At 37.2% G+C, this 19,998-nt stretch overlaps 1 protein-coding gene across 8 annotated transcripts in view; it reads right to left on the bottom strand.

Annotated features, from left to right (window-relative positions):
• Window positions 1-790: 790 nt before the first annotated feature.
• Window positions 791-19,998, bottom strand: part of ADAM23 (ADAM metallopeptidase domain 23) — a 191,833-nt gene continuing 172,625 nt past the window's right edge. For 2 of the 8 annotated variants that reach the window (XM_086343904.1, XM_086343949.1), the window contains exons 25-26: window positions 9,252-9,342; window positions 1,282-1,660 (exon numbers count right to left, since the gene is read on the bottom strand). In XM_086343904.1, coding sequence (XP_086200030.1) covers window positions 1,612-1,660; window positions 9,252-9,342 — 140 coding nt within the window. In that variant the 3' untranslated portion in view covers window positions 1,282-1,611. Of the gene's footprint in view, window positions 1,661-9,251; window positions 9,343-13,271; window positions 13,363-18,508; window positions 19,282-19,998 lie in introns of those variants that run through there. The other 6 variants (XM_086343922.1, XM_086343942.1, XM_086343958.1 and 3 more) reach the window with 6 other exon arrangements.

Genomic DNA, 19,998 nt, shown 5'->3' on the forward strand with positions numbered 1-19,998 from the left:
CAAATCTGCCTGGAGGGAAAAGAACGATGTGAATTTGTATGTAGTAGAATCCCACTGTAATCCATCACAACATTCCACAGATCAGTCATACACCACAGGCCAGACAAGGCCAGTTGAAAACACAACACACAGAATTAAAGCCTATCTTAACAGTGTTCAGAAAAAGGTAAATGCTGTTTCTGTCCTCATTACCAGCTTTACAGTGGGGATCTACCAGATATATTTTGAGGCAGGAAGTTGAAGGCATAATGAAATACTGACAATAACAGATATGGAATAAAATGAAAAGCTTAACTTTTTCCCCAAGCTTTCAACATTTAAAAATTATTTTTTAAATTTAAGGCTTTAAGTTTATCCTCCTTTCACATTAAAGACAGGGAAAGAAAACTCAAAATCAAAAACTGACATCATGAGCTTGGCACTTTTGTGATTAATTAGAGAGGGTGTCTACTTTCTTACATTATATACAGATGTTTATAATGACATCAAAAAAATTTAGAGACTTGTGAGTACATATATTTGCATTTACATAATTTTTATGTTTTTCCTATGGGTTATTTTGTTCTTTGTGTCCCCCACCCTTTGTTTATTTTTGGTTTCCAGCATTTCATCTCATTCAATCATTTCATTTTTTTAATTGCACCTGTTTTGTGCTCAAACTTCTTGAATCTGTGGCCATATCTGTTTTTTTTTTTTTAAAGCAAACTCAAGAATCATTGTACAACATGTTACAAGAGAGGACAAAGAGAAATAGAGAAAAAGTAAAAATGATGGAGAACAAACAATAAACTCAAATTTACAGACAACCTTTACAAGAGAAATACTTCCGTACAGACAAGTGAAAATGATGTGTCAAAATCTATTTCCATATTTACATTTATAAAAGAACTATACAATAGCATCATTGTTCAAATTCCAGCTTCCATTTCCAAAGGATGTGAGGTCCAAGAGAAAAGACAACAGGAAGTGAATCAACAAGAGCAGGGGTGTGTGAGTTCCTCATGGCCTGGTCAAGACTAGGGAGCAGGGGGAGGGGGCAGGCAGCTTCCGTGGGTTCATCTGCCAACTTTCATCTTAGGAAATCAGTTGCAGGTTTTGCTGTGGATTGGCTTGCTAGCTGTTTGTTGTATATAGGCCATGCAGATTTTACCCTTTCGAAAATTAGATCTTCATGCCGCTGGAGTGTGTCATTGGTAAGAAAAGAAAAACAAAAAAAATCATGCTAAATCATTTAGAAGATATTAAGTGGTAGCAGGCTGAGGAAAGAAAAAGATCATTTGCTATTTTTTAATGGTTCTTTTATTGCACTTAATTTTTGTTGTTCTTCCTTCTTCCTTTCATTAGAAAAAAAAAAAAAGATTCTGAAATAGTTCTTTGTACAATATTGTCTTTTGCTCCCCTTTATTGATAGGTGGTGGGAAGGGTTCTTTGAAAGTATTTCCAAAAGGACAGTTTTTCTTTGACCCCATCCCTGTTACCCCAACGTTAGTTCTCTAGTCATAACCACCCAAGGTTTTTGTTCACAGACTTAATAGTTCTGGCAACGATGCTGCAAGTACGTCATACCCAGAATCCCACAGTGCAAGACGCTGTTCATCCAGGGCCGCTGATTCAAATGGGGCCTTGCTGAGTAGGATCAAACCTCCTCTTCTTGACATTTCTTCCAGAGCGCGTCAAAAGAAGATGCAAGCAGAAGGGGAAAAATCCACAATGTTAATCAGATCATGATGAGAGAAGGGTAATGATAATGACAGCAACGCTAGTTCCAGAGCAAAGTAATCAACTCACCCCGAGGCAGACTGTCCAAAATAACTCGAAACACAGAACAGCTCACACTCTTGGATGTTGTTACAACCTCCCTGCCAGTGTATATCCATTTGTGAAGGCTGAAAAGAAGCTTCCAGTTGTTCACTGTAAACCACAGAAAGCCTCAGCAGCCCAATTTGTCTCTTTCAGAAGGAAGTGTGAAAGTTGCTCAGTTGTGTCCCACTCTTTGCGACCCCATGGGCTATACAGTCCATGGAATTCTCCAGGCCAGAATACTGGAGTGGGTAGCTGTTCCCTTCTCCAGGGGATTTTCCCAACCCAGGAATCAAACCCAGTTCTCCCACATTGCAGGCAGATTCTTTACCAGCTGAGCCACGAGGGAAGCCCAAGAATACTAGAGTGGGTAGCCTATCCCTTCTCCAGCGGATCTTCCCAACCCAGGAATAAAACCGGGGTCTCCTGCATCGCAGGTGAATTCTTTACCAACTGAGATATCAGGGAAGCAGATTTCAGAAGGAAATGACATAGCTAACTTTAACTAGGTATAAATTAATCCAGGAGGCTCTTCCACTTAGGGGACTATTAGAAAAACTAAGAAATATTTTGAAAGTCTTATAACTGCTTCCTTTGGGAACTTAAGAGTTCTGTATCTGTGGACTGGCTTTTGCCAAAGTGACAAAAACAAAACAAAACAAAAAAACTTTGCTCTACTCAGTTATCTTGCTGCCTTGGGGTGTGAGCTCTTACCTCACTTTGGAACAAGCATTTTTCTTACCTAGAAAGTAGAAAACCAGAGTGCACAGTAAGATGGTACACTCCAAGGAGAATGGACACAGGCTCAGGTTAGTTAAGCAAATGGAGCAGCTTAGCTTAGTTGAGATAAGCAAGTTAAAATGCTTTGCTCACAGTGTCCAGTCTCCTAAAAAGAGGTTCTTGTTTAAAAAGAGAAAGAAGAGAACCAGCAAGACACTACAAGGCAACAACAAGAGTTGGTTGCAACCTCCCCATGGTCTGGCTTCATGTGGGGCATCAAGCAGGGGTTCATGCATTCAGTCTGCACACTGGGCGGGCGCAACACAGCTGCCACCACGGCGTCATGCAAAACTGGAGGCCCCTCCGCCCCCTCCCTGCCCGCTCACTCAGGGCCAGCTGATATCCTTACAGCCCTGAGTACCAAAAGGACTGCAGTATATTCCTCGTCCCCACAGGTAATTCAAAATAAAAACAATACCAAAGCTCAAAATATGTAGAAAGACATCCTGCAAAGTTCTTATTTTTTTTCTCCAAGATGACTGCTTTGATGCTTCTCTTTTTCAATAGCAAATATAAAACTCTTTAAAGAAAATCTCCCTTTTTCTTTTTCAAAGTTTTCATTATGGCATCTTCTCTAATGGCTTAAGCATGTGGATCACTGGCTAAGACATAGTACAAACACTATTTGTAGGACTGCTACTTTTTCCTTTTCACCATTCCCCTTCCTCCCTCTCAACCCTCTTTTGGGTCAGTATCCTTAAAAGCAATCATTGCTGATGCTGCCCAGGAAAGAGAGGAGAGGACAAAAGGGAAGTCTCCCATGATGTATCTGTTACTAAGTCAGTTTCCTTCAGAGCACAGGGCCTGTGACTCCAGCATGTTCACTGCCCTTGAAGGTAGATGCATTAGGAACCACACTTCCTGTGAGTCAGGTGGGGGGAAAACAGCGACTGTTTGACCTTGCGGAATGATCTTGAAGGACTAGGAGCCCCAACCTATTTAGATATGTGTTGCCAGAATGCAAGAGAACCATTAAACTTTTATCTCCCCAATTAAAACTGGATGCGGAGGAAAAATCAAGTGGGCTCATGCTATACATGTAAATGACTATATTGAAAGTGAAAGTTGCTCAGTCGTGTCCGACTCTTTGCGACCCCATGGACTATACAGTTCATGGAATTCTCCAGGCCAGAATACTGGAGTGGGTAGCCTTTCCCTTCTCCAGTGGATCTTCCCAACCCAGGGATCGAACCCAGGTCTCCCACATTGCAAGTGGATTCTGTACCAGCTGAGCCACAAGGGAAGCTCAAAATGACTCTATTGCCCTTATCTAAATCCCTTTATTCAAACTCAGGGAATGTCAGATAAATAGCCACATTTAAGGTCGTAATAGCAATCTGGTCCTTTTTTTTTTTTTTGGCCAAGCCACACAGCTTGCAGGATCTGAGTTTCCCAAACAGGGATCAAACCTGGGTCCTCAGAAGTGAAAGCCCTGAGTCCTAACCACTGGACTGCCAGTAAATTCCCTGGTTCATTTGGAGATATGAAATTCCATTTCAGCCTGACATAGAGGCAACCTCTAGTGTCCATAAGTTGTCAGTTTTGAAGCTTAGATTGCGTTTTTTATAAAAACAATGTCCTACAGTATGACTGGCCTCCCAGGGCAGATCAGGAGGCCAACCTACCCTCCTGTCTATGGGAAAATGGACTCTAAATCCTAGTGGGGGGTTCCAGGACCACGCTTCCACCATTGACGTCCCAGCAGAGAGAAGGTGGAGCCCTGTGATGAGGACAGTGAGGGCCATTCCTGCAGCTGGCTGACTTTCAGGGTCAACTGTAAAACCACTACTGGCCACTATATGTTGAGAACTGCCTATCAAGTTATTTTGTTCTATTTTAATGTGAAAGCACATCTCTCATCCGTAGATGCTTGCTGCTTTCCTTCCACAAGCATTTCCTCTGAAATCCTTTGTTCACTGGATTCTGAAGGCCGCTCACTTTTTCATCATAACCTGCAAGGTATTTCTGAATCATTATAGAATATCAGTGCAATCCATAAACCCTGCATTGACTCAGTTTTCATCCAGTTTTACTACTTCTGAAAAACCTGTACTTTTGTCTACTATATATTATACTATATATACATCTACAAAAGGTTTTTAAAAGGCTCTTCAGGTAACAATAATGTTTGGGGAATTGTAAAGTCTTAGATATTCTTTTAAGGGTATGTTTATCCACCACTAAGATCTTCTTTTTCCATGACGAGTCATCACTCGCCCACCAAGAACCCTTTGCCCAACTCTGCCTCCTTGGTCACCTTAGACTGAGTTCACTTCCACAGGTGGTTGAGTCCGGGAGCTGAACTGGGTCTTTCTGGCTAACCTAGCACCACCACCACCTGCTAGGGCTGAGTAAGAAAGTGCCTAACCCAAGTGTCAGAGGGATACTGGGGAAACCAGGTCCCTTATTTTGCACTGGGATATGGTCATGGAATTTAGGTAAGGAGCAATCTGGTTATCCTCTTCATGGAAAGACTAGCTAAAATTGATTTCATTTCTAAACTCCACAAAAAACAAAAGCAGAAAAAAGACATCTGATTTTTTGAGAAAATGTAATTAGCAATATTAGGTTCATTTCAAATTTCATTCAGTATGCCAAACAATTCAGTTAACTTTCCTAGTGATAACCCAGATATGACCCTTTCAGTTTCATTTACTGCAAGTATCTAAACAGTCTTTTCTTTAGCACCTCCAACGACAAGGAACACAAGCCAAACAGTCTCCTAGCGTCCAAGTCAGGTTCAGTAGGGACTGAATCTGACTTCTCATAGACAGGAAGCCACATATTTAATTACACAGACTTATTAAATTAACACTTTTAATGTCAGGGGCAGCTCTGCCAGGGCAACATGGCCACTCCTACTGCTGAATCCCATGGAGAGAGCAGGTGGTGGAATAAGGGGACATGGCAATAGTCTTCCATAGCCTGCAATTATAACACGTTTGAAAGAACTCAACATTTGTCCTCAAATCTTGTGATACGAACTGTCAGCAAACTAGGGCACTATTAACCTTCAAGTTCTTTTCCTATCATCACCTAGAATCTCTTTTCTACCACCATCACTTTATGGGCATATAGATGACCATATTGCTCACATCAAAACTCCTGTCTTCAGATTTAGAGAATTCAGAAAAAAAGCTGCATCCAAGTTAATAACAGCAATTCTGTTCATTGTTAGATGAAGAGATGAAATTATCTTTTTATATGCTTGTCACTCGTCCTAAGCTTTCGAGAAAGATGCTACTAAAATGATACTTCAGTCTCTTGATTTTTTTCAATGTCCAGGAAAGGCAACAACTCTAATGACTCAGTGGAGCATCATTATTATTCAACGCTGAATGATAGCCATGAGCCTCCTTGGCAACCACGTTTGCGATCTTTTGCACCACAGTTCATAGCTTTATTTAGTGCAGGGATGGAGAGAAAAAAAAAAAGAGCAGAGGGTGAGAGCAAATACATGCAGATGTGGGAGAAAGTTGACCAAATTGGTATGACAAGGGCCTATGTTCAGTTTTCACAAGATTTCTCAGAGAAAAATCCTAACACCTTAAAGACTGAGAATCCATAGACTAAACTATCCCTTAGCATCTTCACACTTCTGGAATACAGAACTATTGAAATTACTTAGGTATGCCTACCACATTACCCAATATATCAGAATAGTTTTTAAAAATAACCTACCCAATAAAACATTTTTAAGAGTTTTACCATCTTGCTCAGGGAAGTCTTGCTTGCATTAACCCAAGTTTTCAGACTCTACTATTCTGCTAAAAAGAAGTAATCTAAATTCATACTATTGTTTTTTTTTTTAATTTTTAAATAATTTTTATTTTTTTAAGATTTAGCATCCTCATTGACAATCCAGAAACAGTCCGTTGACCACACAATCTTGATAAAGCTTCATCCTCACTTTACACACACAAATTTACACACATTCACACATGCATGTACACTCACATAAGCTTATGCTTTAACCAGCTATTTACAGGTAAATATGTTTAAGAAAAGAACCCTAATGGCAGTGTCAGGAGTCAGAGCACAGCTGTATCTCTCATTCATATTTGAACAAGTTATGCTGGGTATGAAACTTCTTCCACAACTACATTATTCAGAATGTTACACCTAAAGAAATTCAACATTAGAAAAAAGCAATATTTCCCCTGAGCAGTTATTTTCCTGGATGGCTAAGTATATGTACCTTCAGATTCTTTAGGCTATCTTGCTAATTTCTCATCCAGTAATAAAAACCCAGTCAGGAGGGCTTTCCAATAAAGATATTTAGAGCAATTCTTTTTACAAACTATTTTCAACTTTTGATTCTAAAGAAACCTCTTTTGTATCTACATTGAACTCAATGAAAGACTTCAAAGTTTCAATTCAAACAGAAAATAATTATACTTCCAAATCATCTCTAGACTAATCATCTCTAAAACTGTGTGAAGGGTGGGAACACTGAAGCCTCATCATTCAGCACCCAAAGGCTTTTATTGCAAGGTTGAAGTAGTTATTTAAAGCTCCATACAAACCACATAGCTACTATTAAAATCTAAAGATCTAACATCTAAAAATCTAAACTAAAGATTCCCATGGAGGAACAAATAGCACAAACAGCAGTACCTCCTACAAATTTAAACTGCTAAAATGACATGTTCAAGAATTCTGTCTTCATTTTTTCCTTTGTTCCAGGACATACAAATATTTACTTTACTTTACACTATTGTGTGCCTTCTAAATGTTTTCCTGTAAGGGTCATAGGGAAGGGAAGGGACACTGACAGAACCCAGCCACACATGTCTGCACAGCATCCCCCCAAAGGCTATTTCTCACCTCACTAAACGTCCATCTCTTCCCCTTTGTTTTCTGTTCTGATAACTAGATGTCTTTCTCAGATATAAATACACTGTACAGGCCTATAACTACTTATACAGGGATAAATGCTTTTTTGCTTTTCCCCAAAGAAACATGCAATTCAAGCTGTGAGCTAGGCCAGGCCACTGTTTTGAGGTCCTGCTACAGAACAGTGCTCTCATCTCCAAATGCTGAAGTGGTACATTTGTCACTGCATGCGGCTGGATGGCTAAGATGCCCAGTGGACTCTTTTCCAGGCCTTTGAAACTGAAGTCTCCTAACACCAAGGAGGCATAAGCCTGGCATGAGCCAACTTTATTTTCCTTGAGGCATACTTATGAAAAAGTTCAAAGGAGCACTCTAGAGTAACAGATCATGGAACTACTGAAATGCATAATGACCTTCTTACAGTCATGAGACACTAAGAAAAGTTTTTGCTAGAATTATTTCAGCCCAAACAAACACATATTTTTTTGTTGTTAGGTACCACACGAGTGACTCATTAACTGGGAAAACTCTTATTAATATCATGGTGAGAAAGTTAAATGTGTTTGTGTGTCTTTGCACTGATGTCAAAATTACTGTTTCACTAAACAGGTTCAAATTTATAAATATCTCTGAAGAAAAGAGGTACCATCTGATAATACCCTTCCAAGCTGAAGCCACTCAAAAATTTGTAGGCTTATTCATTAAATCTTAATATAATAACAAAATTAGCAGAAAAAGTTTAATTTGTTTAAATCATCTTTTGGCTTGTTTTTCTTTCATAATAAATTTCTAATAATGACAATTTTACCTGGTTTAAATATATTGAATTGAGAATTCCAAATATAAAACATAAAAAAGTTCATAATTGAGGTAATTACTCAGATAATTCAGGTCAAAAAGTTCCTCTATTAAGTAACCAGATGGAGGCAAAGTGGGTTTTGAATTTGGGTAATATTCTTATTTCCCACTTAAATTTGTTTCCCTAGATCTAATTGAAACTCAATTTATCACAGGGAGTATTCGGCACAGGGAATATTAGGTCTTATCTACAAACCACAATAAACAAGTCATCACGGCACAAAAAGATATAGGAAGCAATTATCCAATGAATTCAAGGTATGGAAATGCCAAACTGGACAAAATAGGTTCAAAAATTTGGACCACAATCAAGGTTTGTTTGTGATTATCTGGTGTGTCTATTTAAACAAACTTACTTCAGTGATCAGGTACAATCCAAGCTGAAAGGTCCTATGAAACCACACCTAGTCTACCAGTCATGTCAATATTAACAGTTCATTAAAAAATAGTAAGTGACACAAAGCCACAGACCTCAAATTCCAATGAGACACCGATTTAGTAGGTTAGGGAATTAATGAAACTAATGTTTTTATAAAATAATAAAGCTTTTCAAATCACAAAGCTATACGGGTGAAAAATAAGGTTGTGAAAATTTCAAAATGTCAATGGCATAGAAAGCAGTTTTAAACAGATACAAAGATCTTGTATGAGGAGATGCACTTATATCCAACAACAGTTTCCTGGATTATCTGCATATAAATAAATGTTTCTCAGGATGCTTGCTCCTAAAACTACTTTTATCAAAGAACTTCTCCTTTAAGTACTGCATATAAGTGCTTTCTACATTTTGGGTTTTCCCATCTGCCTGAAGATGGTATTTGAGGTTCCATGTTTCTTCTGACCCATTTCTGAACACAAATATCTATTTTTAGTAGTTTTACTGTTAAAATCTGGTAGCAGGAACTCAAAACTTGGTTACGTAAGCAGAAGAGAGAAGTGCCAGAGCCACTGAGAAGAAGACATGCGGCATTGCTTACTTAAATCCCCATCCTGTGCCCCCCAGGACAATAGCTGCTACCAGGATGGCCCCAGCGATGGAGCCTATTATGAGATTGGTGGCACTAGGACCTGTGGCAGAGGATCATGGGAAGAAAGTCAGATGAGCTGACCACTTTCATTACCACCAGCGACAGGCAGATAAGCAGTTACAGGAAGTAAATCCCCTCTGAAAAAGATCACTAAACACTTAAATATCGCCCTTGTTTATAGACAGCTACTGCTTAGATCCGTCTGCCTATAAATCTCAAGTTTCTGTACCACTGACAGAATAAGTTCCATTCCATTCACCTTCCGCAGAATCTGAAGAAAGTTACAGATGCCCACTTGCTGCCGTCGCCCATCTTTTTTTCTCCTCCCCTACCCCAGGATCAGGAAGCAAACAAGTAAAAGAACGAATAAACATGACAGCATTAGAATTCGTACTCTCTGGCTGGCAAATGAAGGCATGAAAAGAAGGAAAAATATTCCACTAAAGTGCTCTTTGCAAGCAGCAGATAAAGTTGTCTAAATGCTAAATTTTTTTATCCCTCATTGAAGACAGTTAAAATTCAGAAGGAAGAAGGAAGGTACCAACAAAGATCTAACTGGGAGGCGCTCAAAGATGCTTGTTCATTGCAGAGACCCATACAGTGTTTATACAGCAACATGGAATTCCAAAGACAAGATACAAAGGAAGCATAAAATTTATTTGAGTGATTTTGGGGAAATAGGATAAAGATTCCTTAAGTTCGACTCGATCTTCAAGTTTCCAGGTATAACTAAGAGAAATTTGAGGCTTGGAGACATTTGAAAAAAAAAGAAGTGAGAAGTAAAGACAGCAAGAATGAAAATGCAAAGTGGAATTTTTTGTCAATTGTTTTAGCAACAGTTGAAACATATAGTAAATCCTCTCCATTCACATGGAAAACACCTTAGCACACTATTTTTAAATCTAAGCAACATTAACTTCAGTACATGAATTATTCTAAGTATCATATCCTCCAGGGAGCTAATATGCAGGCTCAGTGCTCCTAAGAGCAAACTAATTCCAGTCCTATTTATCTCTGTTCCAGAAGTCATGAAACCAATTTTGATAGTTCTCCTAAAATCCTGAATTTGTGCATACATTCATTTTTGTGTAAAAAATTCTCTTTTCTGCTCACATTAGTGCCCTCAGCTGTGTATATAAATGGATGCCACTGCACTAAAACTGTGTACATTATATGTTTTTACTAGGATCATCCAGTGCTGTGCGCATGAGTGGGATAGAGTATAGGGCAATGGGAGTGTCAGGGATGTGGTCTTCACCAGCTCCCGGACAGGGACATGCTCTTAAGATGCACCACTGAGATTCTACAGAACACAAATCTCAGTGGCCCGTAGAGTCCCACTGACAATAATAAATAATTGGGAGAGCAAGAAAAACAGATTACCTACTGTATATTGAGCACTTATATTTACCAGGTACAGTTCTAAGTGCTTGACAAATATTAATATTTCATTTGATCCTCATAAAATCCCTATGAGATAGGAACTATTTTTATCCCTCTTTAATAGATGAAGAAACGGAGGCTTCTAGACATTAATAAGCGACAGAGGCAAAATCTGAACACAGATTTGTCTGACTCTCAACCTTATGCTACAAACTGAGGGGCAGCCAACTACAGCCCACAGGCCAAATTTGTCCCTGATGAATGTTTGGCAAAGAAATTTTATAGGAACATGGCCACGATCACTGGTTTACATACTGTTTATGGCTGATTTCAGGCAGAGACAGCAGAGGTAGAACACAAGGCTATGACAGACACTCTGAAAAGTCAAAACAACTTACTATCTTTACACAAAGATTGCTAAACGTCATCCCACTTAGCTGTGTTTCCTTCCCACATTTCTTTTTCTGCTCTTTTTTTTAATACAGTTGATTAACATCGTTGTGTTCATTTCAAGTATACAGGAAAGTGATTCAGTTATATGTTTACATGTATCCATTTTTTTTTTTTCAAAATCTTTTCCCATTTAGGTTACAGAATATTGAGCAGAGTTCTCTGGGCTATACAGTAGGTCCTATTGGTTACATAGTTTAAATACAGTAGTACTTATGTGGACTTACCTGTCACACCCAAAAATAGCCACACACTTGCAACAGTGTAAGAGTAGATAAAACAAAGGTTGGTAACAAAGACTATGCTTTACACAACTGGCTTCAAATTTTGCCCAGCTCTAAGACTCCAAGGGGAATTTGTTAAAATGTATCCATTTCATTAGTACATTGCAGTTATGGCCAATAAATAATATTAAAAAAGGAACTGGGATGACTTTTTTGAAAACTACCTTTTTTCAAGGAAGAATTTCACATAAATGTATATAAAGAATTTCTCTTGGAAATGAAATGTTGCTTCTGTATATAATCCAATTAACACACCCAAAGTGAAATTTTATAGGACAAAGTTCTTGCTTTCTCTAAGTATTTTAGCTGTGTCATATATAAGTAAGTGAGGAGAAATAAAATATTTATTTTCTAACAAGTGAAGAGAAATAAAATATCTTTTCCAATATTTCTAGCTTCCTGGGGTTAATTAGCCTCACAGTCCATAGAGATGGGATGTAAAGATCCCATCTAGACAAAAAGATCCCAGTCTAGACAAAGCCCTTTGATGCAGGGGAGAGAAAGTTTAGTAAATCTACAGTGGAAAGTGTGACTTCTGGACTTGTTCCTCTGTTCACGTTAATTCAGTGTCTAGATCTCCCAGGCCCATACTGTACCATGTGTGGCCACTAATGGGACTACAGAGAAACGTGAGTGATGTTAGCAACATGCCCAGGGTTTGGGGAGGTTGTTGAATAGAGGCTATTTGTGATTTCTTAAAATACTAGGAATTCATTCCCCAGCCACTGGGAAATGTTATCACCACTACACTCAATAGAAAAGACAGCATGTATTGGGAGTATTTCTATTATTTGTATATGCTCTCTCTGTAATTAGAGGGGAAAAAATATCAGGATAATCTTCTAGTCTACAGATTAGCAATCTCATAAGAGCAATACCCCATGGAGAACTGACAGCTGTTGTGAGGATGTGGATCAAGTACAAAGCAACGTAAATAAAAGCACCAACGAGGAGAGCTGTATTTCTGTGTAGGGCAAGTGGCATGCAGTAGACTTATTTATACACTGGTTATTCTTTAAGACAAACGCACCAGATTACTTGCAACTGTTCACCTAAGGTTTTGTAGGTTTGCACTAAATATCTGTTTTTTCTCAATGCTCTTTGTTTACAAATATTTATGTAAACCTTGGATTTGAGTGATTAACTATTCTATAAGAAGAAAATAAGGACAGTATTGTAGATGTATTTAAAAAAAAAAACGGTGAACTAAATAACTTCTTTAAAAAAAAAATTAAGCTGAAGCCTCCTATATCACTCTAAATAAACAGAGCAAATGTTAGTGGCTACATTTGGATTTTCTTTAAAAGGAGCTACAACTGTTGATAATTTCTACCTGTATATGTGGATCTATTTGACTACTGATGGAGAAGGAAATGGCAACCCACTCCAGTAGTCTTGCTTGGGAAATTCCACGAACAGAGGAGGCTGGTGTTACAGTCCATTGAGTAACAAGAGTTGGACTTAGCAATTAGACCATTTGACTGTGAAGATTAAATTTGTTATAAGATTCCTAACAAAACCCTCATAGAAAAGCATTTATGTTAATGGTTTGTCAAAAAAAGATTTGTTATTTTAAAATATCTTTTATAAATGGAGAAGCAGTGAAAGCTTTGGGACCATTGCCTTAATTGTGAAGACATCATAAGCACCCCAATATTATTTTATGCCCCACATTGTTCCAGACAGGAGAAGGTTTTCCACTGCACAAGAAAACCACAGGACACAAACACATTCAAATCACACCACAAGGGGCACACAGCAACAAGACAACACATGGGGGAGTCGGGTGCCAAGGATCAGCTCACACACCGGGGATCAAACAGAACACTCTGAAACTCAGAAAGGTGCTTACTCTATTCCCCACCCTGTGCCTCCAAAAATCACCCCAAGGGCCAGAATGGTGCCAGCCACAGCACCTATTAGCCTGCTTGTGGCCATGTTCACTGTGTGGAGGGAAAACGGAGAGTGTTTAACAAAGGAAATTAATTACACACTGAAAGCACTAACATACAACATAACCTGTTCAGGAAATGCTTTGAAAGTCAAATATTGAGATCTTTGCCTGAAGATTTGAAATTAAGATCTACATACACATTGCAAATACTTGAGAATAATTCTGAATGTATCTTCAAATTCCACAAACCCTACTTAAAACATAGTCTCTTATACGTTCAACATGTATAATAAATAATCCAATTTGAGTTATAGGTCCTACATGGAGTGAGATAAAATTAAAGTATGATTTTAATTGCATAGCAGCAAATCTGTGTTTTTGTTATAAAAGCAGTAAACCATTAGTATACTTTTTATAAACTTCTCAAACTGCAAAATACGCCTAAGAAGCTATATCTTTTTTAAAACTCAGAACTTATCATTCGAATTTTATGAACATACTTACAAATTTAAAATAGAGTTATCTTTAAAACGAACTGCATTTGCAGCCAGAAAATTATTTTATCTGGAAAAGTATATTTCAAATAACCCGCAGTGTTTGGGACATACATAGTACCGGAACACTTTTAGTTTTTTTATAGTTTCCAGGGTATAAACTATGTGCTGAGAGAAAGTTAGGGTCTCAATGATGCTGTAGCAATTGCTTCAGACGACCCAGCAGTGTTTGACTCAGTGGAGACACTCCATCCCCACACATCAAAGCTTCTGTGAATAGATTTTGAATATTGCAAAATGGGCCTGGAGTGAGCACAGGTCCCTAGTGCTCCCTAATTGGGCAAGATGAAATTTAGTGTTGGAGGAAGGCAGGTTATTTAGGGTTGAGTGTGTTTGTGAGTCTGTGTCCGTGACTATGCATGCAAACCTACAGACGAAAATGCACTTTAACTCACATTTCTGTATGAACCAAAAATACTGGTTCCCTTCACTTTAACAATGAAAATTAAAAAATTCGTTCCCACAAGGCTGTATTCACATAAATTATGTGCTCTGAGACATAAGGAAACACACAAAGAACCACGATTCAAAGTCACAATTTTTTAAGGCTTAATATGGGGTTTGTTGACCTTTTTAGCTAAATATTCTCCCAAAGAAGAGAGAGGACCTTGAATGTGTAAACCTGATGAGCAACTATATAATTACTTCATTTTATCACAGAGTAAATAGTATGAGTCAGATAGTCTAGCTTTATCATTAACTAAAAACAACCTGAGTTATTCTTCAAATAACAAAAAACAATAGGGAACACAACAAAAAACAGAGAAAGCCTCTGGAGAGCACTGAGGGGAAGAAAAGAAGACCAACATATAAGGTGATGGTAACAGTCTTCAAGGGTTCCCCACGGCTCGGTGGTCAAGACTCCGCCTGCAATGCAGGAGACTCGGAAGACTTGGGTTTGATCTTTGGGTCTGAAAGATCCCCTGGAGGAGGAAATGACAACCCAGTCCAGCATGCCCGCCTGAAAAATCCCACGGACAGAGTAGCCTGGTGGGCTACAGTTCAAAGGGTTGCAAAGAATCCGACACAGCTGAGAACTAAGCAATGTTTTTCAAATATGACAATCCCTTATAATTCAATATAACCTAAATAAGAGCTCAGACTTCCAAATTGTGGAGGTAAATACTGAGATGAAATGTATTCCAGATAGACTGCCTCTTTTTTTTTTTTTTTTTTTGAGGCCATAGAAAATCATTGCTTTCAGAATACTAAATTAACTAGGACGCATCATGTTATATATATGCTTTTTGTTAGGCATTGTCCCTCAGACCCAAAATATATGAGAGTCTGATTACCTCTTTAATATTTTATAAAAGCTGTATGTGCTAAATTATAGGAAACTAACATATCCCTTTCACATGGTAAAGAATCCCTTTAAAACATAATGCTGAATGAATATTTGTTATTTTTATAATAACTATGAGAGTGATAAATAACAACATCTATTTTAAAAGGCTTTTTCTATTTGCTCTGGATGTAATTTCTCACCACAGAATCCAGAGAATTAGGCAATTGATCACGCAGGTGTTAGAAACAACCAGATGAACACGATTCCACAGACGCTTCAAATATGTATTCGAGATAAACAGATATAATCTGTAATCTCCCCTGGGCAAGAGCAATTATCTCCAATTCTTAACTGATGGGTACTCAACACCAAAACAAGATAAAAGTAAGTGGAAAAACAGCTTTTTCAAAAATATCCTTTCCCCTCTTTGTTCTCCTGCCCTCCCACTACTTTTTAACTAAAAAATATATGCAAAATTCATTTGATTCTTTATCATGACACTTAACAGGCTTATCTCTTCCAGTAGGTAGCAACTCAACCTGTTTTCAAACGGACATGAATTTACTGAGTGGCTCATAGGTGGATGGATGTGTACTGCTGCTGCTGCTAAGTCGCTTCAGTCATGTCCGACTCTGTGTGACCCCACAGGCTCCCCCGTCCCTGGGATTCTCCGGGCAAGACACTGGAGTGGGTTGCCATTTCCTTCTCCAATGCATGAAAGTGAAAAGTGAAAGTGAAGTCGCTCAGTCGTGTCCGACCCTCAGCGACCCCATGGACTGCAGCCTACCAGGTTCCTCCATCCGTGGGATTTTCCACGCAGGAGTACTGGAGTGGGGTGCCAATGCCTTCTCCAATGGATGTGTACAGGGGATATTTAAAAACTAAGGTCTCAGCTGCTCTTCCCAGCTAAAAAGAATTTATCTTCTCATTGAAAAAAATTTTCTCAGGCCTTCGGGGACCTATAATCTAGTTTTACTTCCCTACTAATTTATTTATTATGTAACTGTATTTGTTTGTTCATTCAGTACTTATGAAAAGGTTTTGTTGTTGTTGTTCCAGAAACCATGCTGGTGATACACCTTATTTTTCTCTTCATCCTACCAAACCTAGAAGGCTTGCAGATTCTAGCTAACAACACAATCATATTAGGAACTTGAGTTTGCTCTCCAACCCTTCACTGTACTTACTTTTCATTTAACTTGAAACTGTTATGGAAACTGTTTATTACTTAGCAGTATGTTTTCACTTTTGTTTTCTTATTTCTGTTATTTGTTAGTTATTATTTTTAATCTTGGTCCTAGCTATCATATGTGCTAAAAGGTAGAATTTTTTAAATTAACTTATTTAATTGGAGACTAATTGCTTTACAATATTGTGGTGGGTTTTGTCATACATTGACATGCATCAGCCACGGGTGTACATGTAAAAGGTAGAATTTTTGAGAAGTGTGTAACATTAATAAGAACTAAGAATTTTCTCCTTTCCTCAGGAATTTCTATTTTATATGTAGAATTCTTTCACAGACAAGTCATGCTTCAGACACTTTGAAACTGTTTTTGAAACTGAGTGGTTGATTTTTTTTTTTTTCTTTTCTTACTTTTAGAGACTTTCTGAAACAAAAGGCTGCAGTATTTCATCTATATGACTCCAATGAACCAAAAAGGGCTACAATCCTGCATCCTTAAATACTTTGAAGGCCGGAGGCATCAAAGACATCATTTGTACTCTATGGACCAAAGTTCTTTCTGCAGAGATTTAGTATTTTGTTAAAATTTAAGATTAGAAATAAATACTAAATATATTCTTTATACTTTAGAGTATAATATTAGCATGATAGATATTTTATCAAGCTCTACAATTCAGTATTTAGATGTATAACCAGATGTGCTTACTCTTCTACATAAAATTTTTAAAAATTGAGTCATTTTTTGACACATTGGGATAAATGTCAGAAAGGATAAAAAAATTATTTTTTATAAGAATAATATTTGTTTATGCTCTCAATGAAAATATCATGGAGTTTTTCTGAACTCAAAGTAAACTCAGAATTATCACAAAAATTTTAAACTTAGTAAATCCTTATGTTATTGATGAAGCCATCGGTAATGAGAAAAATACTGAGATGGTACATAATTATATAGAGCATAATTATATATGACAATCATAACTTCTCATACCTAATCATCTGAATTACAAAATCAAGGATTTCTGCACTCACAAAGAAAGTCATCAAAAAACACACGCAAAGGTAAACACTAAATTATACTCCTCAATGTAGACTTAGAAATTGCTGTTTTCAAAATACTAAATGCTAACAATATAATACTTCCTTTGACAAGTAATGTATCAGTTAATAAGCTTAATCATTACTGATTTTTTTAACCCTTCTACTTAGTACTGTTATACAAACTAGCAGAATAACTTAACACCCAGTTTTAACTCAGGCTGTGTGCAATAACAAAAAAAAACATATTGGGCTGAAGATCAGGTGATGTAGGTTTATTCTTGGCTCTACACCTAAGTAGCTGTTAACCTTATTAATTAAGCTAGTTTTCTCATTTTTAGAAGAGTGGGTCTGAACTGAATTGCCCCTAAGGCCCTTCTATCTCTGATCTGATTACTATTGTCATGATGACAGCATCTGACCAGAGCTTCCCAGGACCATTCTTTGACTTTATATATATCAGGGAAAATATCTGATATGTTCCAGTTTCTTCTCTTCCCTCCTACAAGGTGTTGCAAACCATCCAATGAGAAACGTTGCATCATATCCTATAATAAAGCGAAGTCACTCAGTCGAATCTGACAGCACTGTGCAAAGATGCCTACACAACACAAAAATTACCAGTTGACATGGCTCTCCCTATAACAGGTGGAAATTCAAGGTCTTAGAATTCAAACATATTCTTCCCTCATAGAACAGGCCAAAATAATTTCTTTCAGGGAGTTTAATGGAAACAAGTTGGGAGAAGAGGGACAGCAGCCTCTTTGCAGGTAAAATGAACAACAGTGTAGAAAACATGAGTCACGTAATATGTAATAGAAAAATCTTTTTCTAAAAATCTCGCTCACATGATTTTTTGCTTTAAGAGCCTATTTCTTGTCTTTTAATAATTTTAATTTGAAAGCTGGAGCAAATTATCTTCCATGCTTTAAACAGTGGGTCAACAATGGACAACTTGAGCCAGTGCAGACTGACTTCAATGACAATACTTTCCTGTGTGTTATTCATCCCTACCCAGATGAAGTTGAATTTTTATTCTTTTAGTAACCTGTAGTTAAAATGAAAGAAATACTGAAAACACATTGGTTCGTTTCTCATTTCCTCGAATCAAAGAGTCACAGAATTCACCTTTAGTTTTTACTAATTTAATTTTGATCCAAAGAGATGTAGTTGGGTACAATTCATCTTTTATGATAAAATCTCATGATTTAAAAAGAAATATTTTCATTCTGTTTCTTAAATTTTTTTTCTTATTAACAAGGAAGTACATTGAAATTAAATAAGTATTTTTTAATACCCACTCACCATATCTCTACAGAAAAGCCCTTATCTACAAATATGACAAGTTAGTTCATTGTGGATGTTGCTCATTATTTATGGCAAGTATTTAGGGAGGGTCCAAAGACTGTGCTCAGTAAGTCAAGTGTCAACCAAACTAATCCAGTCATGAGAAAATGCAGAACATGAAGTTATAGAGAAAAACCTTGGCACTTCACACAGGTGTTGAACCTACAGTCAGGGAAGTACTGATGGTTTCAGTACCTTGAGTTTGTTACCTGTTACTCTTCAGCAAGGCAATACAACAAATGGATTCTGATAAACTGAAAATCAGTGTTAACATGCACCATTTCACTTCTTTTACATATTCCCAAATAGAAGGGATACAGTATTCATAGAGTGCCTACCATGTGCAAGAATGTGCTGACTTTTAAATAGTATAGAATCAATAAATATTTGCTATCTGGATTTTAAAAACAGAAGTAAAGAATCTAGTTTATCTCTTACCGTCTTCTTTAATCAGAATATCAAAATTAAAACTATAAAATCTACAGTAAAGTGTTTAAATTTTCATTTCAGTTGTTTTCCATTTTCCTAGTGTATTAATGGAATTTTCTGTAGAGGCTGAAAAGATATAAATGGACAGTACAGATAGAGCCATTATTAGTTGTTCTAAAACTGCTTGACTTTTTCTGGAAATCTGATAATTTACAATAGTAACTGCTCTTTATTTATATCAATTAATACCTTTTTTTCAAATGAATCAAGATTATTAAAGACTCATGAAGATTTTAACAATTTTAGAACCCATGGGTAGGTTTATTCAAATGATTCCACTGTCTTCATTAAGAATTAAGTAACAAAGAAAATATGCAACAGGAAAGAAATAAACCAGAATGCTAATATTGATTACCTCTGAGTTACTAGATTAAGAGGGATTTTTACCTTCTTTTTAACCTTTTCTGTATTTTCAAAATTTTCTATAATAAACATGTATTACTTGAATGATCAAAAAGGTTATCTTTAAAAGATAACGAAGACCAGCACCACATTAAATGGGGAAAAAGCAGAACAAAACAAAAGGCAGCTAGGGATCTTCTCTTCTCTAGAATGTACTTGTTTACTTTATGCCTTCAAATAAGTTTTTTAGGCATGGGTGAGTGAAGGAATGGAGAAGAGAGAGAACAAATTAATAATTCCTTATGAAAAAGAACAAAGTCTAAGCCACTTCAGCTGTGCTCATCTGTTCAGGCATATTTACACATCACTTGAGAAAACAGCATTTAGATCTTTAAGAGAATCACAGACATGGAGAGAAAATTTGGAAAGAATGAATCTCTC

The sequence above is a fragment of the Bos grunniens genome, chromosome 2 (genome assembly GCF_055505025.1).
Source record: "Bos grunniens cultivar Pamir isolate PY7600 chromosome 2, Bosgru_T2T1.0, whole genome shotgun sequence".
Classification (NCBI taxonomy): Eukaryota; Metazoa; Chordata; class Mammalia; order Artiodactyla; family Bovidae; genus Bos; species Bos grunniens.